The 27,857-nt window shown below is 39.5% G+C and overlaps 1 protein-coding gene across 7 annotated transcripts in view; it reads right to left on the reverse strand.

The window, feature by feature from the left end:
• The window catches only part of RAP1GDS1 (Rap1 GTPase-GDP dissociation stimulator 1), a 90,088-nt gene extending 74,872 nt beyond the window's left edge, over positions 1–15,216 (reverse strand). For 2 of the 7 annotated variants that reach the window (XM_072928561.1, XM_030271693.4), the window contains exon 1: positions 14,937–15,216. In XM_072928561.1, the coding sequence (XP_072784662.1) occupies positions 14,937–14,940 (4 nt within the window). In that variant the 5' untranslated portion in view covers positions 14,941–15,216. The remainder of the gene's footprint in view (positions 1–14,936) is intronic. The other 5 variants (XM_030271691.4, XM_030271692.4, XM_030271697.4 and 2 more) reach the window with 5 other exon arrangements.
• Between the last annotated feature and the right edge of the window lie 12,641 nt (positions 15,217–27,857).

Raw genomic sequence — 27,857 nt, forward strand, 5'->3', positions numbered from 1 at the left:
AGAACAAGATATAAAAAGTCTTTCTCCTTCCTCAGGGCTCTTCGAACCAAGCAGCTGGGCACAATGAATAGTAGCTTGGTTACTGCTGATAATTTCAAATCTGCTTTAAATCCAGCACAAAGACACACTTATCTCCTTCTATATCTTATCTAGGTATCAGACCTTCTCAGACTAAGTACTCCCCCACAGTCAGCACTGTCACACGTAACCAGAGCCAGACTCATCTGCAGGAAAGGGTATAGGAAAGTCCAGAGAGAGGGAACTAAAAACTACTGTGCTAAAAAATCTAAAATATCCCAGGAAACATATCTGATCATCACTACCTTTTTTAGACTGAAGTTTGTCTTCTGCAATAATCTCTTGCAAAACAGTCCACTTATAACCCACTAGAGAAGTATTAAATGCCTCTGTCAAAAGGAACTATCCTCTGATCTAGCTGAGCAGAACTTTCGATTGTTCTACAATCAACACCATAGGCGCTCTACAAGAATAAAAACTGGAAGACGCTGCTAAGGGACTTTGCAAGGATAGATTCATCTATCTTGGAAAAGCTTCCTTTTCCTCCAGGTTGCCAAAAATTTATTACCAAAGCTAAAAAAGTAAATTAGTGCTATTACACATGTAAAATCACAATGTGTTGGGATAAATGAACCTAATTTGTGCAAATGCTTTTACTTCTCTAATTAACACAGATACGGCCCACAACAGACAGAGTGTGGATATGACTGAAATGTGGGACTCAGGTGAGCTTTTAAGTACATGTTCTGCCTCATCATATTTCATGTCAGAGAATGAAAGGCATGCACTCTCCCCTGCTTAGCAGGAAAGGAACATGGTCATGTCATAGAATCAGCACTGAAAGCTGTATTAAAATCCAAAAAGATTACATCAACAACATGTAGATGAGGCAGGAGCTCAGTAGGGCTTTCATGAGAATGACTGGGAGATCTGGACCCACTGGATTCCCATTAACTGCTACTGCAAGTCAATCTGAATGCATTTCTTCATCAACTAAGTAAGTAATGTAGCATAGAAAGAGCTGAAATCCAATTTAGGCTACACTTGATAATCCATCTTTCATCCCCAGTGTGATTTTGCAGAATTAAGTCTGTTGGGTGTGTACAGACAAAGATTTGCCATCCTCAATCCACTTGCATTAACTTGTGTGTACTTGTAACACTGGTCAGTACAAGGCACAGTTACTTGTAGTAACCAACGAACATTCCTAGGCAACTTTTCAAATATATAGACTTTAACTATTCTTAATAAATAAATAGGTTTTGTATTTTATAGGTAATAAATAAACTTTAGTTTTCCTAGAGTCACAGTTATGAAGGGCTTATCATTGCTTTACATACTATCAAGAAGTCAAACATAAATCTGCCAGCCCTATTCAGACTAGCTGAACAGCAGATTTTGAGTATGCAGTTTGTGCTTGAAACCACTATAGCCTGAAGGCAGATACGCATTTGTAATCTTTGCAAACAGCACTGAATTTGGAGAAACAACTGGCATATCGAAGAGGAGTCCAGAGGCACTGTCCAGAAACCTGGGGACTGGATCAACAGAAGCCTCCTTTAGTTCAACAGGGGTAAGTATCAAATTCTGCAGCTACAGCAGAATAATCCCAAGCACTAGTGCAGGCTAAGAACACACTGTTGTAAAGGGTTACAGGGGATGCCAAGTAAAATATGAGGCAGCCACATGTTATCAAAGTAAACAAAGCAAACTGTACATTGGTTACATCAGGAGCGTGACCAGCACGTTGAAGCTCTGCTTGACACCTGCAAGGATTTGTGTCTCCCACAATTCTGTGTCCGGGTCTCTATGTCCCAGATGAAGGACACTGCAAAACTGATCAGAACTATCAAAATGGTCATGTTCCCACAACTCATGATGTGTAAGAGCTTGGGCACCTCTGTAGTCTGGCAAAGAGGAGGCTAAGGAGGAAGCGTGGAACTACCTGACGGGATGTTACAGAACCCAGAGGTTTCAAGCAGTAGCTACACAGTCATAGCTGACCTGGTTCACCCACCTCAAAATCCTTCCAAATTATGGTTCTGTATTTCTTCTATGATTCCATGAACCTGTTTCAAATTTCATCTCGAAACACTTTCACTGTTTCTATCACAGTGTCTCCAAGTAGGACACACAGGTATGCCTGTCTTGCTGTGTCACAAATGTAACTGCTTGGTCCTTCGAAATACTAGCACAGCACAGATGGGAGATTCCTCATCTGACTATTCCTGCTATCTAACTTTCATTTAATAAATCTTTTCCTTTTCTTTCCAAACAGGTAAAGTACTCTTTTGCTCTACAAAACAGGTAGCAGTTTGGGGCTCATGAAGAAAAGGTCCCAAACACAAGTAAAAAGTACTCCTTTTACATCTAAAATTATTTCATTTCACTTGCTAACAATATGTTAATTTTTAGTATGAGATTTTTATTATGATTCATTTATCATGGTAGTTACTCAACAGTGTATGAAGTTTTGGTACTGCTTGAACTCCCATATATATAAAGATAGACTGTGATTGTGAAATACCATGCAAGTTAAGTCTTACTACTAGGAAAATGCAACTTGGTGACTATGATCTAAAATTAGCTTGACTTGATAAGTCCTTCATATTATTCCAGAATGGTCTAAGCACAACTTTGAAGAACACGGAAGATGAACTCTCTTTTACTGTGGTCTTCAGTTGTAAAGGCAAAATAAAAGGAGTTTGAATGAGGCTTGATTTCTGTTACAATATTTCGATATTGAGGAAATATTGAGGAAATAATTATTTATATATTTGAAGAGAAAAAGAATGCATTAAAAATGTGGATTCAGGTTTTAAAAAAATTCCACAGAATTTCTGAGATGACAGTATACATGACACAAATGGAATGCAATAACCTCTAACACAGAGGCTATTTTGTGAACTGTTTACTAGTTCTACAAAACTGCTTACTAGAGCTGCAAAAGTATATTAACTCTCCACTTTCCTATTAAAGCAAGCAGTTAGGAATCTCACAGCTTATTAACTGCTAGGAGGTGATGCATATATAATGACATAATACCTAGAAACTTTATATTTTGAAGTGAATAAGAAGTTTTGTTCTGAACATAAGCCTTTGAAAATGCTGAGTTAACCTCTAGCTGTCATTGTGACACATACTGCATCTTGAAATCTCTATTAATGATGCAATGTCACACTACAAAACCACATTTTAGGAACAAAAGTTTTCACATGTATCAAACCAATATTTCTGTTGCATGGCCTGCCTCTCATTTGTTATGCTCCTTGTTTACTTTCACATTTCAGAGTTCAAGGTAAAAATCTAGTTTTCACTTAATTTCTATTTCCCCATCTGGGTAAATCACAACCTTTTGCAATATGTTAACTTTAAATCCTGCATGAGAATAGGAGCAGAAAGGAAGATAACTTTTTACAATCCACTGTCTTGGTCTTGTTTCTCCTTTTTGAAAGAAAAAGATAGGAGTGGGATGAATTTAAGCTTGGATTTATTTACCTGCTTCACTTTTTACACAACTAAACAATATCTTCACTCTTGCAATTAAAAGGTTATTTAGATGAATTAATGCTTATAGATACCTCTTCAAGGGATTTTTTTTTTTTTAAAGATGGACCTGAGTTCTCTTATCTTTTCAGCAACTGTTTGTCACCCTTTGCTGGCATGTCTACATTTTCTCTCTAATACATGAGCAGTCATATTTTCTCATCTTTATCTGACAACCTGATACACTGAACTGTCTTGCCATTTGAGAATACAACTAATTCCCCTGTGCCACAAATTCTCCAGGGTATTAAACATCTGCAACTTTTTCTGGCTTCCATAAATGTGAGTCACTGCAAAAAAAACCAAAAACAAAACAACCCTCTGTCTGTAGATCATAAAGCCATTAATTCTACTAAACCATGATGAGTATTTAAGCATGAAACTTTGACAAGTCATCTCAAATATGAAGGCACTATGGCCATAGTTTTATTATGCATCACTTAATTACCCCTTATCCTATGGTCATATATGCTCAGGCAGAATACAAAAGCTACAATTTGGGCCCAAATACTATCGTAAATCAAATCTGCAGCCTCTAAGCATAATACAGGGCAATGGGGAACTGAGGCTATAATCTGACTAGACTGAGGTTTCAGCAGCAAAGCTGGTTTCAACAGATTACCTTTTCTAAATGCTCTGCACCAGGTCATTTAAGGCATTGCAATACAGCGTCGCTTAAGCCTACAACACACATGTAAACCTGTCATTTGATAAGAGTTTTCTGTATTCAAAGAAGTCGTGTCTCAGCACTGAATGTAAGTTTTACTTTCATTACATTAATGCCTCAATGCCTTTTGATAAGCTGTGTTGAGCATACAGATCTTTCATGTCAAAGCAACCACACTTTTTTTGCCTGATGGTTTTGCATTACCCTTAAATTACATTAGATGAAGCAGCAGAAACATCTAGAATGAAAAGATTCAGATGATATGCTGAATTCTGGGAACAAATTAGTTCCTCAGATACAGAACAGAAGTGTATGCTCACCTAAACAAGCAGAACTGGGCTTCTAAACTTTACAGAGCCTTGGAAAGTTAGAATTTAACCAAAGTCCAACACCAACACGGGCTACATGATCAAAGCCCAAGTGGTACAGAATCTGTTACATAAACACAACACCACAGTGGACATCAAAGCCCCATTCTGGTTGTTCTTTGAGATGCTGACAAATGAGTGTTAAAACAAATATTGTTAGAACATAAATATTTTCATTCCAAATTGTGACCCAGCTCAGAAGAGGCCTTTTAATTATAAGGCTGCTTTTGCAAGAAGTCAGAGAGCTAAAAGCAATTTAAAAATCAGGTGCTTGCAAGAATTTCTGAGTTTTCAAATTTGGTATCTACTCCTCGATCTCAGGTTTACATCTTCGCCCAAAGACAGTCTAATATTAATCTGAAAGCAGGCGCCTCAGTATATCTTGGACTGTAAAAAATAAACTTCTGGTGATGGGAAAAAACCAATAGGATTATCTATATATTTTTTTAAAAAATAAAAATGGTCAAGCAGAAGAACCTTGTGTTTCAAAAAACCTGCCAAAACGAAGTAATTTAAAAATGTACCTATTGATCAGCTTTCAAAAATCCAGCAAGTTCTTTATGTACAGCCAAACATGCTCTTTTGTTGATAACAACTTCTCATTTTAGAAATAAAGTAGTTCAAGTAGTTACTAGGTGTGCTCACTTCCCAGAGATACCTCACTATTGTAATCACTGAAGTACAGAAAACTATTTAGAAGTGGAAGAGCTAAAAGTAGGCTAAAAACAATCCAGTAGTCCACAGCTGTTGTTTTTTATTAGAAAGCCTATTTAGTATCAATTTAAAGGAAAAAAAAAAAAAAAGAAAGCATAAAACAGGCCACCCCTTGCTTAACTGAAGTGCTGCATTATCTAGGGCATTTCTCTCTCCAGCCATCTGTTTTGAGCTGGGTGCCTGCACTGAACTTCAATTTTATGCTCACAAGAGAACTCTACCAGTTTCTTCCAGAGACTGTGTGAGAAGTCTCAAATTCTACCTTGTTCTCAACAGCAGAAAAAAGAACTGTGATACCTTGTAAAGGGAGAAGTTATGACCTTCATAAAGATAAGCAGACATTTCAGATCATATCTGGGATGAAGCTGCATTCCAAAGAAACCTACTGAATTGCTTTTTGTTTGTTTCCACCGTTCTTGCCTTTGGAGAAGTAAGTGTCCAGACTAATGTGTGTGTGATTAGATGCATAATATGTAAAAGTCTCGCAAAGAGAAATTCTTAACATTTTCTGGGAATATCAGAAAACTTCAAAAGCAATCACCTAATGGCTACAAAGTGAGTTTCATTCTGAAAGTGCAGTATTTTTTCTATGCTGCTACAAGATAGAACAAAGGTCACTGTATGTAAATTAATAGCTTGTGGCACTGTGCTTACTGTTCCTTTTACAGGAGGATGTTCTAACATGATGATCTCCATGTTAAATTGGTTTCTTCTTTGATATAACAAATTACATAAACTACATAATTCCATCAATTTGAAAGAAAAATCAAGTTTACCAAATAGTTTTCTCTATCATAAAATATAGCTCTTTCTTCATTTAGGAAGTTCCTTCAGAGGCTATGTATTAGTATAGCACATTTCTAGGAACAGAAAGTTCCTAGAAAAAAGTGCTTCTGATGGTCAAAAACAGTTCAATGTCTGCATTCCTCCCCCAACTGCATCAACTGGGGAGCCAGTATTACTATGCCATGAAAGGGTGGTGTCACCCATGCCATTTTACATACTTTCACCAAAACAGGACAGTTGAAGCTGTAGCACAGCCAAGTGAATGAAGCAGGAGCCCAATGACTTCAGTGGTGCTCAGTGTGGGCTTTGTGGGGGTACAAGAATGCTGTATAAATAGCATTTACACAAATAGGGCTCAATTCTGTACAGTTTCTTTCCTACAAGATACATTCTTTTATATAATGCACCTATTGTACATTAGGCAGAACTAACGCATGATTTTAAGCTGGTTGTAAATAACTTGATATTTAATCAAAGAAAAAGAACTAAAAAAAAAAACTACACTAACAAAAAACAAACAACCTAAAACACTTCAAAACACTTGAAATTATAAAGCCGAGCACTAGTTTTTCAATTCTTTCCCTACCAAAGATGGTGAAAAGGGTATATGGTAAAAGAAGCTGTCATATTTTTAACTAATAAAGAACCTGATGAGGAGAGAATGTGAGATGGAAGGGAAGATGGAAAAGAATAGGTAACTGGAAGCAGACAATATAGAAAACTGGGAAGTAAAATAAAGAAGTCTGAAGGAATAGGAATGCTGTGAAAAGAGAGTACAAAGAGGAAAGAAAGAGTATTAGGCAAACTAGAAAAGAATTGAATAAATACATTATAACATCAGCTAGAGATACGTAGGCTTTGCCTGGAAAGTGTACACTGCATTTTGGGCACGACTGCACATAAATTGATTACTCTGCTTGATTCAACGGAGGTGCTATCTTGCTGTAAATGGGTGACGGGATTTTCATTGCAAAAGCTTAAAAAAAAAAGCCAACCCTCTTGCCCCCCCAAACCTGCTTGATTCCTGCCAGCATCTCCTTACATACACATTCCTCCTATTTCTCTCAATCACCAGTGCTTCCCTGCTTTTCCTGTAATTCCATATGGCAGGAGCCAGCATGTCTATATGTTCTCCCTGAGCTTTGCAGAGAAACGCGTAAGAATGGCTGACAAGCTTTGCAGGATGAGAGCAAATTTGTATTTGTATAAAGTGTATTAGTGGATTTCTAAATTCATTTGATTGTACCAGACATTTCTACAACAAATGTATTCACAGACTGGTTTTCTGTTCTGATTGTCCTTTTTTCCTCTCCCACAGAACAACACCGTGATCCTAAAATCATTCAACAGAAGCAAGGAAGAGGAAGGAGGAAAAATTGTGGCTCCCAGCCACTTGAGGGAGAAGGAAAAAAAGAAAGAACAGTAAGTATGGAAGTGCCTCATAATTTTACACTGCTGCTGCTGCCACTCCTCTTGAGGGTCACATTCACACACTGCATTGCCTCTTAACTTGCTCAGGCAGTTCAGGCAGGGTGTCTCAGGTATTTAAACAACAGAGCTCTACCATGACCAGTGATCCAGCGATGCCCAGAGTGCACATGAAGGACTAGTGAAGGAAGTGGTCAGATACAGAAGATGCTATCACCAATAGAGCAGACCCAGAAGACTGACTTCAGTCAGTTCCTCCAAAGGCCCAGCAGGGGGAAGTTAAACATTCTGTGGACAGGGAAGATTTAGATAAGAAAAATGTGTACAATCCCGCTTTTCTCTTCCTATGCTTTGTTCCTGCTGTCAAGATAAAACAGTATTTTGATTTAAGGAAATGTTCCAAAGCCTTCATGTAACAAAAGCAGCTATTTGGCAGTACTGAACTCAAGCTTTGCCTGCAGGGTACTGGGTGCTATTGACAGTGAACATGATGGAATTTCTCCATAGGAAAGGGATATGTGAATGAACTCAGCAAGGAGAGGTAAGTGAAAGGTTGCATTTAAGGCTAGGAAAGTTAAAATTGTCTAATTAAAGTCACTGAACTGTCACATCAAACATCAAAGACAGGAAGCATTTCTAAATATGCTCCCAAGAGGAGTTCCCAGCTGCTGGAGAGCAAGGCACCCTCAGCAACAGGCAGAGCTCCCCAGTCAAATACTTCACTCACCCTAGAGATTACCAAGACTTGCAGATATTCATGTTGTATGATTTTGATATTTATGTAAAAGATCTAGGCTGTCAGCATTTTCAGTTTGCATTCACCGAATTAATCCATATGGTAGGATTTTAGTTCCCAGCCTGGGTATAAATAAGGGCAAAAGGGGTAGAACAGAGTTTGCCAAGTGCTGAGCATGAGAGCTCTCTTCCAAGTGTAGACCTCTAATGTACAGAAGACAGGATGAGAGAAAGGTGAGTACCCTGCTGTACATGGTGTACTTTCTGGACGGATGTATTCCAAGGTGAATGCAATTGCTGAAAGATAGAGAAGGCAATAAGGAAAGGGTTTTCAGATGCAGGTTTTGTGCTCTGATGCTCCATGCTAGTACATCATGAAGGCCATAAGTGTACAGGCAGTGGAAATAAGAACTCAAGATGACCACAAGATGCTGAGCTGTCACCTCCCCAGGTCTCCCAAGCACAGGTCTGTTTCCCATAGGCTCACTGGCAGCCCTGCCAAATTCCTAAGGGTTTTGTTCAATCCTCTTCACACCATCCATCCTATAACACTCAGCTGCTTTCCTCCTTCAATCCCAGTCTCCATCTCTCTGTCCAGTCTTACTCCCAAATACATTTGCAGAGCATAGACAGGAAATCTGAAAGAAAGGCTGTGATTCACCATGTGAATTTAAGTACTTGATTAACTGGATTTAATCAGACGCTGAAAAGACTTGTCAAACCTGAGTCAACTGATAGGAAGGGTCAACAAAAAAATTTAAATGATAGGTAAATTTTGTGTATGTCTTCAAAATCACTGTGTTCATCAGGCTACTAAATATCAGTGGATGGAACCAACTGATGGATTCAAACACGGATTAACTTCTGTAAACCTCTCTGAGTTAGTGCTAACACAATGAATAGCTCAGTGTTTTGACGAATGCCTCAGATGCTCCTATAATACACAACTACGAGGCAGTAAGTTTGTAGAATTGTTAAATGTGAAGGAAATGGGACCTAATGTTGAAGTAGATGACTAAAAAAAATTCCTTTGCAAGAGTGTGATTTAAAAAAAAAATATTTCCCCTGATTTTTAAATGTGTAAGTGTAATTTTTATAATACATTTGTCTGACCTAGAAATAGAAATCATGAAAGTATTTCATTTATTTTAAACTGTCAAGTTTAACACAACTTTATACATGCATCCATGCTGTCAGTTTATGCCTACTGTTAACTTCAACTACTTCAGACATACACACATTTTTTCCCTGACAATTCTCATCATAATTTGTGGAGCTGTATCTGAAAGTGCTTCAGATCTGAGATATTTCTAAGACACATGCCTTGCCTGTGCACACTTACACTTGTACAGTTAAGGCATGCTGTAATTATTTGCAAGTCCCAAAGCATCATGCACTAAATTCTGTCCTCTACCTGGAGATAAAATGAACAGCAGTTATCTGGTTTATAGATTTGACAAATTCTTCTGGGCATCTGCCAACTTTGTAACCTACTTGAACTATAGCTTAAGAACCATATGAGATCACCAGGGTTTCTGCACAACTTCAAAGCTCCCTAAGCCAGAGCTGTGCAGTTCTCAGGCAGAACAAATGTGGCCAGGCTCTGTGCATAGCTTTGAGGCTCCTTGAACACAGACACTTGTTCCAGAATGTTTACAAATTCAATTAGGCATATCTGGAGCACACATAAATTCTAATACACATCAGCTATATTTCTGCTCTAAAAGGAACTTCAACATTCAGAAATACATGGCTTTTAACTACCATTTTACTCTACCACAACAAATTTCATTTGGTTGCCACTATAATAAAATCTGTAAATAGAAGAAAATTTCTATACCATATTTAACAAAAAGAGGCCCTGAGAGATTGTTCTTCCAATGAAAGCTGCTACTTATAAAATCCTTTAGTAGGAAAAGCTCCTTGTCTAATTAAAATTTACACTGCCATTAGAAAAACTTCTCCATTAGCTGGAGAACACATATTAACATTTCAAGACACTTAATTTCCAGAAGCTTAGATGTAGTTTCTAATCTATTTTAATCTGGAAGCAAGTTAGCATCTAAAACTTAATGCCTTCAACAGTATCAAGACAGCAGGAATGCTCATTTTCTTGAGCACAGCATGTGAACAGACCCAGACGGACCGGTCAGCAATAAAAAAGGGGTTTTTTTCTTACATAAGTAACTAGGTCACTGTCTAATGCCCATGAACTTCATCCTGTGATAGAGTTAAGAAGGGATAACAACCAACCTCCTTGACAGATGCCACAGAACAATCTCCATAGCATTCTCCTGTCAAACAGTAATGACATTATTTTTACTTTTTTTTTTTAACAAATACTTGTTTATGCTGACCTCCTTTTTGTTTTACATATTTATATATAATTAAATTCTGAGAATTTCCAGAAATAATTCGGCTTTACTTGAGAAAGATAGAAAACTATAATGAGTCTTCTCAAGCACGGTCAGCAGCATACAATTGGTATTATAAAAAAAGAAAGTAATAATTATATTTTTATTTTATTTACATTATCCTAGCTATTGTCTTTATGTAGAAAGGGACATAGAGTAGACCTCCTTCTTTCTTCCTCCTATTTCTGTCCTCCGTTCTATTCATCCATCTTTAGTTCTAGTATTTCTTTCCCTTCATGCATTTCCCTTAAGGGATTTCTGTTCTCTTCTATTCTTGTCTTGGTAGCTTTCTCATTTCCATTATTACAGCTTTTGTTTCCTTCAGCTTTCAGCTGTTCTTCTGCCCTTTCCTCTTTCAGTTTGATGCTACAGAAAGCCAGACGTTCCTCACAGACTTCTGAAAATAACACATTTCTTCTGTTCTCAGGAAACATACTTGTGAATGAAGCCTTTAACCTAAAGCTAAAGACAAAATTGGTTGGTTTCAGCCTCACATAGTAAGAGAAGAATACAAATACTGGCCTGATCACAGGAACAGTTATTCACTGAGGAAGGTCAGTCAGAAGTAACCTAACCTTTCTGGCTGCTTTAAAAGCACACTTCAAGGAACATTACTGAAGCAAGAGATGTAGTCTAAAAGCAGCTTCTTCTCTGTTTATATCTAAAAGAGAAGACTTTTACTAAAAGCAGCCTCATTTTTTCAAAAACGCTAACAACCCTTTATACTGGCTTAAACTGGTGTATTCTGGCTGGCTAGAACTAAAATGCTGGTGGTGTTAGAAGTCTCATTGTTTTAGTAAAAACTTTAAGAGAATTACAAATTATCTTTTTGTGCAATTGACATAACTCTTGTCAGATTTGCATTTCATGAAAGAAAGCTAGCAAAAGAGCCCAAGGTGGAAGACTTTTTCCCATTAATTTTCATTTGTCTCATCTGAAGCTACTGATTACAATTTTTTGATCAAAAGGAGGTTGGTCTACTCTATCTTCCCAAAAGCAATACTGGCTACAGCCATGCCTGAAGCTTTAAATCTTCCTGCTTTCTCTATTCATGAACCATCATCCTGAAGATAGGCAATGGTTTGTTACACTCTGCTCTATGGTTCAGTTTCAATTTAGTGTTTCACAACCACGAGACTGGTTGCATGTGCTAATTCTTCAGGGAAAGTGGGAGGGAAAACTGAGTACATCTGGGAGGAGAGAAGTAATATAAGTCTTTGTTCAGATAACTAAGTGGACACTACTAAAATAAATCCATCTACATTATGGACTGGGAATCTCACCTATTTTGTCATTTAGCCTTTAATGCTAACTATTGTAAAGATAGCTTAGCAGGCTGCTTATGCAGTTTGTTGCCCAAGTGAACACCTATGTCTGAGCAGAGGCTGCCTTCAATTTCCTGCTAACAAGACCACGGCTCTCAAAATGGAAGAATATTTTTATGAACTTTCACTATTACAGACTGTAACTGACACTTCAAACAAGGTGGTAAGTGACATGAAATCAACTGTATCCTGTACTTGTATTCTGCATACAAACTCTCATACGTAGTGTTTTTCAATCTTCTACTCAATGGATTACTGCTGAGTGGTTAAACTGTAATAGAGTTCCTAATTTTTATTTCATTAATTTACATCTGAGGAATAATTGCAGCCTGCTTACAATAACCACCACAGGTCACTGCTCTAAAATGGAAAGATTTTCTTGGATACAGTGTGATTGTACGAGTTTACCAGTCGTGTTTTTCAAGGTTAAAAACAAGAACTGACTGAGGAAAGGGACCCTTCATGGTGAAACTGCAGCATTACATTAGTAACTGAAACGTAAAAGCCTTGTAAGTGTTTTTGTAACAACAGAAATAAAGTGGTGGCAGTGCATATGTCACCTGAAGTATTCTAAGTTCTCTACTGCCAGCTCTACTTAAGGTCACCTACCTCTCAAAGCCAGAAGTTGAATAGTGTTCCAACTCTACGCACACACAGCTTTACAAACTATAAATGCAAGCAACAGAAGTAACAATTTTGGAAAGAACTCGTGTTACTGAGAGGAAAGAGCAACCCTCCCGGAGGAAACATCTGCCATGGTAATGTCTTCAGAGGAATACACACATGGAAACAGCGTAGCAGAAGACTTGTTTCTATACAGTAAAGAAAAGGAAGATCCATGTATGTATAACAAGTATTTTTACCTAGAGAAATCTTTTGATTTGACTTAGAATATACCCGCTTGGGCTTCCACGTTATATCTTCAGTATAGAAACCAGTTAATACTACGCCAACCTGCACACATACTGAAAAGACTATATGTTTAAATGTAACATATCACTGCACTCTTTGCCACAAACACTTGTTTGTTGAGCATGATTTCTGGAAAGATATAAAAGCCATTGGAAGAACAAATTCATCCTTGATTTAATTCTAAGGATTTTCAGCTTTTATGCTATGTGTTACCAAGAAAAAAAGCTATAACCTGAATGATGGAATCTACTGCATTGACTGTGTAAGTTTAAACATAGATCTTAGACACTTAAAGTCACTACAGTTGTCAGCCAAGGTGAAACATTTCAATCTTTGTTGCTCACAAGAGCTGCTGCAGAGGTTACTTAGAGTTTGCTTCGATTTTACAGACAGTGGAATCAGACCCTGATATGCGAAGAATAGAAAAAGCCCCAAAAAACCCTTTCTCAGTATTTTCACAAGCAATCTGTCTGGGCAGTTATGGACAGGGGCTGACAAGACTATACAGGCAAGTTATTTCAATCTTCCTGAAAATAATTATAAACACTCTTACTTTTGCAGCAAGATTTTGTATCACATTCTCAAGCTGTTCACAAACGTGCCTGCAACTGAAGTGTAGTTTCCTCCAAAAAGAAGTGATGTGCTCATTCTGCACCAGCTTTTCTGAGCAGGTTTTAGTTGATGCCCTGAAGTTACTATTTTTGGAAGCCAAAACACCTAGACTTCGACCAGAATTATGAGACTAATAGTCTTACTTTGTGAATAGAGACTGGAAACATAGGCAAACTAAATTTTGGTATTTTGCCTCCTGAAAAAGAGATCTTCACGACATTGTTAGAGTTTAACCTAACTGATGAAATCTGACAGTTATTCCTCACGTCTTTCTTACCCTGGCAGCTTCTAGTCTGAGCAATTCTCCAAAGGTTTTCTACTGTTTTACAGGAGTTAAATAAGTATTTAACCTCATTTCGCAACCAGAAAAACTGAGGCACAGCAACAACTTCCTTCCACAGAAACTTCTAGTTAAAAGTGAAAGATGCATGTGATCTGCCAAGAAACTACTGATATACCTAAGGCCACAGGAAGTGCTGATGTCAAATCCCCGAGCCGAGTTCAGGAGCTGCCACCTCCTTAGTCTGCTTGTGAACCACAGTTCCTCGCCCTCTGGAACTGCAACCTCGATCCCACCATCACGTTTGGCGGAGTGGCTGGGTCTTTGGCAGCTCAACGTGGGTACCTCCTACCCATCCCTAGGATCTACATTACAGCCAGATTTCTGGAAAAACTGTTTTATGGTGGCTGTTTCATACCGGGAGAGATGCAGCTTTGTGCGAGAGGATGAGGTGGAGAAGGCAATAGAAATTCACCAGCAGCTCTGTTAAGAAAATCCAAATGCTTCCTGGTCTCGTGTGGCATTTGTTGGGCACTCCATACAAGTGTCAATCAGTGTGCAACTACTTAATTTATAATCTTAAGACAAAAAAGGGAGAGGTAACATGGCTGCATTTCTAGGCACGACTAGCGCTCTGAAAGACTGAGAAATACGAGGACCCCTGTCTTCCTCAAACAATGAGCAGAGATTATAAAACAATCTAAACGTACTACCCCAACTTATCTCCGTTACGCAAACAGTAACTGGGAACGCGTCCTGGGGGTGCCTTACATAACTCCTTGCTCTGAGCCCCCCTTGGCACCCGGGGAGTTGCTCTTTCCTCTTAACCCCGAACGCAGCCCCGGCTCCGCGGGCGCCGTGCGGGAGCTCCCCGGGCTGGGCGCAGCCGGCGGGCGGCGGCAGCGCAGCGGCAGCCGCGGAAACTTTGCGCCGCAGGGGCCGGGCAGCGGCCGCGGCAGCGCCGGCAGAACCGGGGGGGCTCGGCAGAGCCCCGAGCCTCCTCCCCGGCGCTGCCGATGGGAAAGTTGCACCAGCCGCCTCTTCCCGCCCGCCGGAGACGAGAGGGCGGCGGCCTGCGGGGGCAGAGGGGCGGCGGCAGGGGCTGCACAGCGCGGGGCTGGGGCGACTTACCCATGGTGCCGCCGCGGCCTCCTCCGCCTCCTGCTGCTGCCGCCGCCGCTCCTGCAGCCGCCGCCTCTCCGCCGGCGCGGAGGGAGGCGCGGGAGGCGTGTGCGGAGAGCGAGGCGCGGCGCGGAGCCTGCGTGCGGCGGGCTATGAGTCAGGGCAGCACATCCGGGCACGGCCGGGAGACACCCCGCCCGACAGCCGCCCGCCCGCCCGGCCGCACCGAGCGCCGCCGCCGGGGAAGGGCGGGAGCCGCGCAGCGAGGGAGGAGGCGGCGCGGGGCCGGCGGCAGCGCCCCCGGCTGGGGCGGAGGCGGCGGCGGGGCGGGTCCGCTCCCAGCGCCGTGCCGTGCCGCCCCTCGGGCCTCCTTTGTTACTGGGGATGGGGTGGGGCCGCCCGCCGGGGCCCGGGGGCGGCTGCCGGGGAGGTTGGGAGTGCGGGCGCGGCGTGGTGCGCCCCGCTCAGCAGCGCACATCGAGGCGCATCCCCGCACCACCGTCGCTGTGGGCCGTTCCGCCGTCCGCCAGGAGCGTGCGGCGGTTTAAACACGGCGCTCGCCGTTTTAAAGTTCTTATTTAATGACATTGACTCAAAGGAGGAGCGTTTTCCAAGAAGGAGGGGATTACGCTGGATGGATAATGGGGGTTTTTTTTGAGGTGGTCTGTGTGAGGAAAAGGGTCAGTGGAGGAAGCGGCAGGTGATGTCCAAGTACTGCACGTTTTGCTGGACCAACATGACGGGGTTTGCACCCGAAACTGAGAGGCAAGACGTAGCTCTGTGTGGAAGGCATTTTTACGAAGAAAACGAATGTCTGTGTTCAGTGATCCTTCTTCCTTTCTGTCCTCGAGTTCAGTATCTGTAAAGTAAGGAACAAAAAGGAACTGTTTGCTGTTACAGTTCTCATAGCATTTCCAATGGGAAACATTTGAGGGGGAAAGAGATGTTGAATTGAGTAGCTTTTGTGGCATTTTCCAAATCTTCTCATGGTTATGTATTTGTGGTTTCACCTGAGTAAATCCTAAAGAATGGTTAAAAAGAGTAGGACCACAGAGCGTCATAAGAGGGGTTTGCTTGCTGTAGAAATGGATAGGCCAGGGACAATTGTGATGAGTGATGCAAAAAAAAAGTTTTAGTTGAATCATCCCCCACAGTGGCTTCACAAGGGACAGCAGTAGTCCCTCTCACCAGCAGTCAGCAGCTGCCAGGGATTTCCTCTCTGGAACACATCCCAGGAGCTTTCATGCCTGTAAAAGGGCAGTGTGATGTGACAAGCAAAAATTCATCAGTCTTTCTGCAGAGTCCAGATTGAGCATGTTGGGGTTTATCCATTTACATGGCTGTAGCCCTATGATTCACCACCTCTTTCCATAGGACAAAGTGGAATTTTGTAGTTGACTTCAGCAGGGTTAACCACTGTCCCAGTATGCAGAACTTGACACTGAAGATATATACATTTATGATCAACTGATGCTGAAAATTAGTATGTTTTATAATATTAGACAACACAACCAGTTTTGTTACTGTTTTCATTGCACTGAGACTGCAGGAAATTCAAACCAGAACATGTGGAATTTTTAACTGCAGGGTTTATCTAATTCAACACTTTAAAAAAACATAGGTTTCTTAAATGAGTCTAAGTGGTGAAAAGATGTATTTTTCTCTGCTTTCCTCTATTTTCAAACCTTGTTTGAAATTAATCTTTGTCCTAGGTTTTCACCTCCTTATTTCTTTCAATCAGCAATAAATTTTGCTTTGACTTTATAAATGTGTTCTAAATGTCTCCTTTACTTGTCTGGGGAAAAAGGCAGTGAAATTCTCTTCTTACTGTTCTGTCTTTGAGAGGTCATAGAAGACCTATTCCACATATTATTTAATGTGGGATAAATCCCACATAGGATACATTGGAGAAACTGTAAAATGCCCAGGTTTCTCTACTTGACTTTACATGCCCTAACTGAAATGCACACGTATACCTTTGCAAGACCAAGAAAGGTAGGACCATTACCTGCTTCAATAAAGGATTTTGATGGCAGTGACTTCTAAAGAATTCTGCTTTCACAAACACTGCCAGAAGGAGACCGTAGAATGTCTTTGATTTTAATTTGTTTCAGTGGATCGAAAAGAATCATGTAAATCTAGGGAGACCTTTTGGGGTTTTTTTTGACTGAATACTTATTAATTCTAGAACAGAGAAAGAAAGCTCCAAACAAGCTGATGACTTGATTTTTGTCAATCCCTTAATTCGGTACAAGATTACAACAGGTAAAAGGAATGTTGTTAAAAAAACCTCCAAGTCCTGCCATTCTTACAGTTGAATGTAAGATCCTGCATGTATGGTTATACATGGAATAGTTCAAAAGGGAGAGGAATCTTCATGAGAGGAATGTCCAAGAGACTATATAGAAGAGTTTTGGGCCCTTAGGCTTAGATAACATATTTATAGAAGATAATACACAAAATCAGTGTGCTGATTCTTTTTTTTTTTTGAGTGATCATCCACCTGCAAAGTGTGGTCCAGTGATACCTGCAAGAATGTCTCATTAAAAACAATGAAATTAGGATGGTCCTGATGTATTCATGAAGGAAAAAGATTAATTAAAACCCAGGTTTTGAGAAAAGCAGGCAACTAGAAACAATGTATTGTGTTACTGGTGAGGTTTGCAGTAGAAATTGGGAAGGAACCTGTACAAGTGTATTGAGTGGTTTTCAGAAGTTGTTTCATTTCAGCAGTGGGGGAAAGACTGAAACATTCGTTCATAAAAATATCCTTTAGAACAACTTATCACTGCTTTTCTTTCTGCACTTCTAACGCAGCTGTGAAAATTGAGTTGTAGACTACAGAAATTAGGAAGTTATTAATAAGTGCTTTCTCTGCAATCCGAGACGTTGCCTGTGTCTGATGTCCTGCAAGGAAATGGAGAATTTTCTTTGACCAAGTGACCTTCCAGTGCTTGCCACTTCATGAATGTTCTTTCTCAGATCTTGCACAAATTTCAAATTCTCAGCACATCTCCTTGAAAATCTTCTTGCATACATTATACCATTTAATTTGGCATAAAGGCACCATGTAAGGAATATATTTTAAATTGCCTCTGTACGGATACTAGAAGGCTACATGAGCTACAGGAGCATGCTGGGATACTCAAATGCATAAGGAAAAATGATATGCTACTGTAATTTAGTGGAAGTCACATCATCTGATGGGAATGGGCTGTCACAACTTATTCATTATTGAAGGGCAAAGAAAGCAAAAGTGTGGGCAGCACTTTACCCTTATTAGAGGCATAGGCAACCTTTTGAATCCTGGTTCCTTGATAAATCTCTGCTCTTGTAAAACTAGAGGTGAAAATGGTGCAGGGCTATCTGCGAGCTTGCATGTGGAAAATAGAACAAGCTACTTCTTGAGACCTTCCTGCAGTGAATGTGAATGGGGAAACAATAAGAGTGTGCAGAGGGATGGCTGGCAACTGGCTGGGAGCCTTCTCCCTAAAGGTAAGCTGCTACATGTGGTCCATGGGATAAGAGCTGTTATTGATTGAGACGTGAACGCCTTAACTTTTTATATGGTAACTCATTCACATTCCCATATCTACGGTGTAAATACTCATGATAAAACCTTTCTGGAAAGCTGAAATTAGAAAAAGGTATCTAAGTACATAGTTTGTGGTAACGGGTGGGGCTGTGGCCAGCCTCATCCCCAGTGGGCTGCAGCTGTGAGAAGCAGGTGAGCAGCACTGACAGCAATGAGCCATGGAGTGCCCAGGGGCACTGACCATCACCAAAGGGAGCAGAGGGCACACAGGTGCCAGGCATGAACACGAGGGTATAACAGGTTGGGCTGAAGAACAAGGAAGGCAGATGCTTGAAGCCTTCTGCAGTGGTGTGGTGTAACTCTGTATGGGTTGAAGCCTTCTGAAATTGTTTGGTGATACTCTTTGGTATATCATGGCTGTCTCAACTGTGACATGTGCTGCAACAGGTACCCTTTCTATCTGTGAGTGCAATTTAAATGTGAGAATGGCTGACCTTGGAAAATGGAATCTGAGAAACTAATTGTTTTTTTAATTGCAAGCTTTCAAAAAACAGTGCTTAAATCTGTCTGAAGAAAAAAACCCATATATGAGTTAATGTGCATTGTGTGTTATGCTGTAAAACTGCAGTAACACTCTCTGGCCTAAATATTTGGGGCTTTTTCAATGACCATGTGCATTTGGAACAGTAAAAATGGCATATGATATTTGGTGTATTCATAACTCATGAAATTACAGTAGGTATAGGCTTCACTCACCTTTTAGAGCTGAAAGAAATTTCCTTCATAGTCAAAAAGAAATTTCTTTCTCCTTGATCTCAAATTTAAGTTGTATTATGTTTTGTTTTCTTGCTAGGGTTTTGTGTTTGTTTTATCTTTTTCTACAAACCTCGAGAAAAGATAGGAGAAAAACTGGAGGGGAAAATTGTTCTAAGATTATTTTGTCTGCTTGAAGTCTCTTTGAATGAGCTAGTCATAAGATCTGGGCTTGGGAAGGCCTTTTCTTCCAGGTGAGATTGGTAGGGGCCTTGCCAGTATTTGCCTTTCCCTTCACTATGGAGGTGGTTTTCCAGCTGCACTCTGGTCTGTAAATCCCACCTAACCAGCATTCAGGTGTGCAGCTGTCTTGGCTAGGAGAATTTGGGGAGGTGATGGCACATAGCTGGATCTGACTAAATCCAAATAAGGTTCAGGTGAGTAAAGTCGGACTAATTATGGAATATCTAGGTTAAATTGTAGGCCCAATGGTCTCTGCTGGCATTGTGCTTATGGAAGTTATTCACAACAGCTGTGAGATAAAAAGTTGAAAACTATGAAGGACAGGTCTGGAGAGTTTATATTTCCTCTCAAGGCTGGTGAGAACTTGACTTCTCTCAGCAAACTTAAAAACCATGAAACAAAAGGTGTTAAAATATTCACCAAAAATGAAATTTGTTTGCAGATATCGCCAGCTTCTCTGTAAGTATATTCTACCCCATATGGACTATCATCTTCTAATTTTAATAATTTTCCTAATTAAATCAGAGGTGTGTGAGATGAATTGGAAAAATCCCTTTTATTGATTCACATTGCTGTTGCTGAGTAAGTACTAATACACAATCATGTTGTTGTATAAAGGCTTATTTGAGGGTTGTTAGATGTACAAAGCAATTATACAGTGCACTTTATTTTTAATTGTGTACCTTTAGTACTTCTTCATTTGCAAATAAATATTTTTAGACTTGACATAGTGAAGGGAATACAGCTGCAGCAGTGTTTGTTATGCTTAGTTTAGTAGTATGAAACATTTTATACTAAAATATTTAGTTCAGCACAAACAGTACTCCTCCATTAGGATAATTATGCTTTATTTGTTTCTCTGCTTCCATTAATTTCTCTAAGGTAATTAAAAGTAAGCTCTGTAAGTAACTTTTAATTTGTGAAGACTACTTTAGACATGACAATACCAGTGGAAATAATTTGGATTCTACCTGAGCAACAATAATTATAATAGCAAAGCTGTTGTGAGGTGGTGCTGCTGTGTTCAACCCTTAGTGATGCCTAAACCATAAGATTGCAATACAAGGAAAATCACATTTTAAAGTAGAGTTACAAAAATAACTGGTTTGAAATATCACCTTTATACTTCTTAGGTGGTATAGGCAAATTACTTTGGTCTGTGATTGTGTGGTCATGAGCATGCCCATTTCAACAAATGATGGATAACAACTGATCTGTTGTTAACTGCCTGTATTTTGCTAGAACCAAATAGCCAAAGCCCCTAAAAGTCCAGGAAAAATCCTACTATCCCTCAGTGCCAGGGAAAATACTGCAGTGCTTTAATAACATCACTAATATTTCAGAATTTAAATAAGACATTACAGATATTTTTTACAGTGTTTTTTACTTAAGTATTTCTGCCTTTTTTTCAGCATTGCAATTTGGTGAGCTTGGGCTTCCTTGGTGCTCTTTCTTTTGACTCCATTTGCTTTGTCCCTGTCAGGAAATAATTTTGCCGTGTGTGATGGCTGATTTAATTCTGATTGAAGTAAGGAAATTAATAGTGTGTGTATTTGTCAGCAGACTCTCTTCAGAGGAATTTGCAACTCTGAGGCAGTGACTTGCCTTGTTATTGCTCACAACATTATTGGTAGTGTTAATCTGGAAAATGGAAGATCCAGATTAACACTACCAATCTTCTGCTTGGACTGTGTCCTTTTAAAGCCTGTCTTCAGTTGAGGCAGGTACAATAAAAACTCTGTAGTTTGTTTTGGTTCCTTAGTATAGTAGTTTAGGCAAAGGTAGCAAAAATTCCTTAGTATGTTCATGTGTGAAGGACCCTGTATGTTCAGTGGTTCATTAACTGTAAAACTGCCATAGATTTCACAACACTAACTTTCAAAATATGCATCTATCTACCTATCTTCACAAATATTTAATGTGTATGTCTATACATATGCACAAAAATATGCATTTGTATATAGATATTTCTGGGTTATCTTAAAAGTAGGAATTGCATATGAATGGGAAAAAAAAAGGGTGGTTGTGGGAGCCTGAAATAATAACTTTGAATACCACAGACAAAATCCTTAGGCTTACATTTTTCTATGCTACAGAATTAGTCATTTTCCCAAAGAAGTTGGTCTTCACATTTCTGTTGAAGACAGCATTTTGCTGCAGCTGCATGCCTTCCTCCTTTTGTTTTTTTTTGTGGGCTTTTTTTTTCTATGCCTCAAGCTACTGCGAATCATATTTTGGACTGAATTCCAGAATGTAAATAATTAGTTGCATCTTGCTTGATCTGGATCTTGGAGGTGGAACCCCCTTTACAACCAGGCAACTCTGGATACAACCTGGTGATCAAAGTAATTTTTTGAATTGTCATTTTTCCTGGGAAAGCTCTCAAAATTCATTATGTATTTGAGGTACTGCAAGAAGTTTAGCCTGCAATAGCATCTGTCATTTCTCTAGCTGAAATTGTGCAGCTGGGCAAATCTGAGAAGACTGAATTTTCAGATAGATGTGGAATTCTGGTCTGAGCTGCTGGCTTTCAAGTTTCTTTCTTTTCTTTAGTTTTCTTAGACCATTCAGCTGAAGAAGTTGGGGTGGGAAGGCACCTTATGCTGTGAAAGTGATTAATGTGCATTAGCAAAGGCAGGGGATGTGTCTGTGTGTGTGTAAAATGTGCAGGATGGAGCTATAGCTGTAAAGTGCTGCTGTAGGCAACTAAGATGCTGGTCGCTATGAAGGGTTAGGCAAGTGTCTCAGATTGTGAGTTTTGAATTTGTTTTTTAATGTTGAAATTTATGTACCATCCATGATATTACCAATAAACCTACAACCATTATAGCATTAAGAATAAACTGTAGCATTTCTAAAGAATTTTCCGAAGCTAGAATTGGGAAAAATCTGCACCTAGGCACCAGCAGTAAGGCCATTATCTTCTCTGAATATTTTAGAAAGCTTCCTTGTTCTTGTTGTTACTGAGGAGAATATTCTGTGACAGATTTGTATTCTGACTTCATGTGAAGGAACTTGGACCTTGTTTTCCAGGAACAGTATGGGTGTACTTGGGACCATTTCCAGGCAATGCTGAGCATGACCCTTTAACTGTATAGATGTAGGTTTTGTACAGGTACATTTGTCTTCACAGTCACAGCTTTATTTCTAAAAACTGGTAGATACATCCTTTTCCTAATAACAGGTATTAATGTACTGGTTTTATTCATCAGGCTTTCTAATTTTAAAGCTTGGAGCCGATTTGAAGCTGCCCTGTTTTAGTGCTGTATACCTCTAATAGCATATTTTTCCCACCACCAGTGTTAATTTAGCCTGTCAGGCATTGTGACACACTGCAAGACTGTGCAGGTACTTGTCATGCCTGAAAACATTATCCTGAGCACTGCAGGTGGGGGTGGAAGTTGCAGCAAAGGTAATTACCACATATCTTGATCTTCAGGCAGTGGAGATTGTGGTTAGGAGGGGTTTCCCCCTGGGGAGAAGGGGAGGTAGAACTTGGCAGTGCTGACTCGGTGCACTCTCAGTGGTTTTTGGCATGGTGAGGAGAGCTGCAGCAGCACAGGAGCTGCCATCTGGAAGAGGATGTACAACCCATCAGCAACAAGGGGGGACACACTGATGCTGCAGGGGAGGTGATGGGAGGGAGAGCCTATCAAGAAGGAGATTTAAAAATGAAAGTTTTATAAGAGGTGTGTTATATTTTAGCCTGACAAAGAAAATTTTGATTTAAATGTCAGTTTTCCAGTGCTATCTTCTACTGCCTTTCCTAGCTCTGCATTACAGCCCTGAGCTCCCAATAACCTCAAATGATACTGTTTGCCTCTTGATTGTTACTGTATGAAAAAGTTTCTTATTTGATCCTAGCCTGTATACAGGGACACCTGTATGTACCTATATCTTAGTATTTTTAGTTATAAGGACCTTTGGAGTTGAAACAAAACCACTGTTGTCAACAAACTCAGAGGCCTTTGAAAAATTAGCTTTGAAGTCTTAATGTTCTTGCTGCAGGGCTGACTACAGCTGCACTTCTTGATGGCAAGAACTGCAAGAATGTTTAAGTGAAAGAAGGGGTTTCAAGTAACATTTTGTATTTGTATTTTGTACATCTGCTTTGTGTTGCTGAATTTTGGATTTTTTTGTGTTATGTGTGAGGCTATGTCTTTTTGCTTTGTGCATGAAGCTGGTAACTACCCAAGCTTTAAATTTTAAATTAGCTTTAAGGGCTCTTAATTAACAACCCTTAAAACAATTTTTTTTCAACAGACCTAGATAATAAATGAGAAGTTAGCAGGAAAAAAAGTCATGAACCAGTGTAGTTAAAATGTCTGTTTGCTTCTGTGTTTACTTTGGTGCATTTGTCCTGTATGAGTCTTTACCGACTGTTTTATTAGAGGAGGTTTTCTAAGCTCCTGTGAATGTTATTGGAAGTGGAGGCCCCAGTGAGACTGCTCCTTAGTGAAAGCATTTTTCCCTTCTTTCTTGGGTTTGTATTAGTGATAATGAGTTTCTGGAGCTTTCAGAGCTCTTGCCAGAAAGATAAGGCTATCGTGTCTTTGCTGTTGTCAGTCATTACAGTCACTGCTGCTTGGTGATATGCCAGGAATAGTTCAGGGATTAGCTGGAGCTGGGCCTGTGGGTACACCTGTGTGTTATACTAATATGTGAAAAGAGTGGACTTGGATATGTAATTCACAAGTATATTCAAGTGAAGTATGTACAAATAAAATGTTCAAATCTCACCTGCAAATTACATGGACATGTAGGTATGAAAACACTGGAAACTGCTGCAAAATGCTTAAAATTGCATAGCTGGATAGCTGTACCTACCTCACTGTGTAGTGAGACAACCTCATCTTTTTTTTCTGTTTTCCCCTGCCCACCTGGCCCCTTGTACTGTCTTGTATACACAGTAGTTTTGCTAGTTCACCTCCCCTGCAGAGGCTGTAGGGCTGTGTGTTGTGCAGGGAAACCTCTCCTCTTCTTTGTGCTTGTCTGACTCCAAGTGACCTCTGTATTTCCTCTAGGACTGACAGTGAGACCTGAGCCTTAATGGGGGCAGCTGTGTCTTCTGACAGCATCAATGCTCACCTAAGTCTAAGCTGAGCCTCCTAGAGCCCACGTGGGCTTCTACTCAGACTCCTGTGGCATCCAAGGCAATCAAAATTCAGCATCACCAACGGCTTATCTACATAAAGGATCTGGAAGTGAGAACAAACAATGACCAGTGAATGGTGTAGCAATAGCTTATTACCCTGATAAATTGGAAAGCTTGCAAGTAAAAAGTCCTTGGATGATTTTACAGGAGGGAGCAAACATAAATAACTGGAGCCTTCAATAATTGTAACTCCTGCCTCAGAGTTTCAATGGAATATTTCATCTTCTTTCCCCTGATACCTTATTCTACCAAATTAGAATCATTATTTATTAAGATGGTTGTCAGAGAGTCTAAAATAAGAGTAATGTACTGCGGTTCCTTGTAGGCTTTTGGACCCCTAGGCCTTCATTCTGACAAAAATTCTGCTGTTCCTGGGGTTGCTTATTTTATTTTTGTTCTTGTTATGCAAGGCAGATAGGATACAAATCACTTCAATATGAACAAAAAAAGTCATAGATAATATTTTAGTGGAAGTTAAATATTTCCAAAACTTCAAACTTTGGAGAGCTGATACTGCCTCTCCAACAGCCCAGCTCTTTTCCACAGGGTCAGGCTTTTGTTCTCAAAAAAGATGAGTCAAACCCTGTTAACTGGTCTTATAGAACTCTGAGCTCTAGGAATTCTGCTGTCGTGGACTTTTTTGCAGAGATTTTTATTTCCCAGGCAAAAACTCATTTGCATATGGTATTATGTGTTTTCATTTGATCTCCTACTTTGGCTTCCTAAAATTGAGTGCTATTTTTTTACTTGCTAATCTGCATTGCCCCAGGATATGAGAGTTTGTTTGAGCTCTTTTAATTGGCCAGTGATGTGAAAAATGATTGTTTTCTATATTGAAAATGAGGTCAAATAACCCCTTCAGGGGAGCCCTTATAACCTACTGTAACTTTCCATGCATTTTTACTGACTCAGATTTATTTTGTCTGGAAGGAGAATAAACTCTTCTAATAATTTCTGTGTTAGCAGCTATGATTTTTGGTTTTACAAGACATCATCATAAAATATAGAAAAAACAAAAGAAAATTAACCATGCTTTCCAGTGTTCTTATTTCAGTGAAAAAGATACAATTCCAATTAAATCAAAGATGATAATCTGAATAGATATGATGTGCCTAAGAATAAAATTGAGTTTGCTTTCTAAGATTTCTTTCATGCTGTTTTTTATTGTAATTTTGAAGAACTTTTTATTTACATTGAGACTATTATTTTATATGGAGCTTTTGGACAAGAAGAAAAAATCCCTTTTTATTCTTTGAAAAGCCTGAATGCAAGAATCTAACCTGTAATGTATAAAACCTCCATGGCTGGTCTCAAAAAATAGGCTTCATGGAGATATTTTTGTTAGTATTCATGGCATCTTAAAATTGGGTGTTGATTTTTACAATCTTAGTAGGAAATTAGAAGTGCATAAATGAAAGTTGACATTTTCTACTGAAATTAGAAATACATTGAACTATGGACTGTTCCTTCTATCACCTTTATTAACACTTGTTGGCTCCCCTACCTTCTCTTTTGTCTTGCCCTACTGTAGAATCCTTGCCTGTGACATTTTACTTTGTTCACAATTGCTAAGCCCTGTAGCCAGAGGTTGCACATGTCCTTTGAGTCCTATTTAAGAGGAATTTGTCTCTGCTTTGTAGGTGGGAGGGTGTTATCTTGAGATGGAGGAAAATATGGCAATTTACTTGGCTGCCATGCTGTTCAAAATCATTAGCTCCAGCTTTTCTTTTTCTTCCCACTCTTTCTCCACTCTGAACTTAAACCATGTACCAGAAATAAGCTTGGTTATATACATATTATTTTTTAAAAATCTTTAGATATAGCTGGTCTGTAGAATTCTAAATGGTTTAACCAGTGTACTCAGGGAAGGCTGAATGCATAGATTTGCTGTGGATCTTGTAGCAGTTCTTTAAATGGAGTTACTGCAGACTGGAACTTGCAATTGCTGAGTGAGAGGAATGTTATAATGACACAAGTGGCTGTGTACGTTAAGGTACACCTGCTATCTTGTTTTTTTGTGACTGCTATGCCTTTAGAGTTGTGTTTCAGTGTTGAAAATAATAGTTAATCTTCCTGTTTTTCAGTAGAGTTGCTGAATTATAGTAGTTTTGTTCAGTTGGGTAAGAACTGTGATAATCTTTCATCATGTAGGCTTAAATTTCTGTAAGGGGCATTAAATGAGCAAAATGGTGATGAACAAGTCTGAGGAAAAAACTTATTTTTAACTCCTGAAATATGTAGGGAAGTTATGCTATTTCTCTGTGTAGTGTAGAGCTAAATTAAGATAAGAAGGATGGCCAATGTTTATTCTTCCAATTTTTGCCTTCTAAAACTTACCAAAGAAATGAATGTTTATGTATTTGGTCAGTTGTAGGGCTTGGTTGTCTTGACTGAGTTCTGCCAGCAAGGTGTGGGTGCTGCCTGGCTGCCCTGCCAAGGCACACAAAGATGATATTTTTGAGGGCTTTGCAAAGTGTTCAGCAGACATTCTGTATAGCAGAATTAACTTGTCATGCTTGGGCTTTCTAAAGTGAAATTCCAGACTGAAACTGAGACTGTCACTTGTGTCTCATCACAGATAGTGCACGAAAATAATTAGGAAGGGAAAAGAGCAGACAGACTGCGTTCCAGGCATTTTATGCTGTCTGCCTCTATTTTAGGGTGAACGTGCACCACAGATAGAAGTATCCAGACTGGGAGGGATGTATGCAATGCCCTGTCTCCTTTTAATTTTCTTTGGAGGAAAAAATCTAGGCCTATAGATTTAGATTGTTGAGTTATCATCTTTCATGTTGCACTTCTCAGAGTTTATTGAAGAAGAAATACTCCAGAAAGCAAGCACAACAACTGTTGTGGTTTTGCTGGCCTTTTTTTGTATGTTATTTGTATTTGAAGCAATCTAAAATAAATGGTGGCAAAAGATACACAGGAAGCTAGTCCTCAAGCTGTTCTAAGGATGGCCTCCTTGCAAATACTTACAGCCTGTGAGCTATCCTATATATCCAGAAACAGATTCAACAAACGTTTTGCATGTAGTCCCCAGTAAAACTTCTCAGTCATTCATTTTAATAAGAGATTTCTGTACTGCTGCAAGCATCTTTAACACCATAGGTTATATGTTTCAATTAAATGTATCTGTGTTCTCACTTCTTTTGGTTTCTGAATCTATCGAGTCTTAATCTGAACATATTATTTTTTTTCTTTTTATGTAAGGTACTATATTTTTCCCCAATGTACCCTGTTA

The sequence above is a fragment of the Taeniopygia guttata genome, chromosome 4 (genome assembly GCF_048771995.1).
Source record: "Taeniopygia guttata chromosome 4, bTaeGut7.mat, whole genome shotgun sequence".
Lineage (NCBI taxonomy): Eukaryota > Metazoa > Chordata > Aves > Passeriformes > Estrildidae > Taeniopygia > Taeniopygia guttata.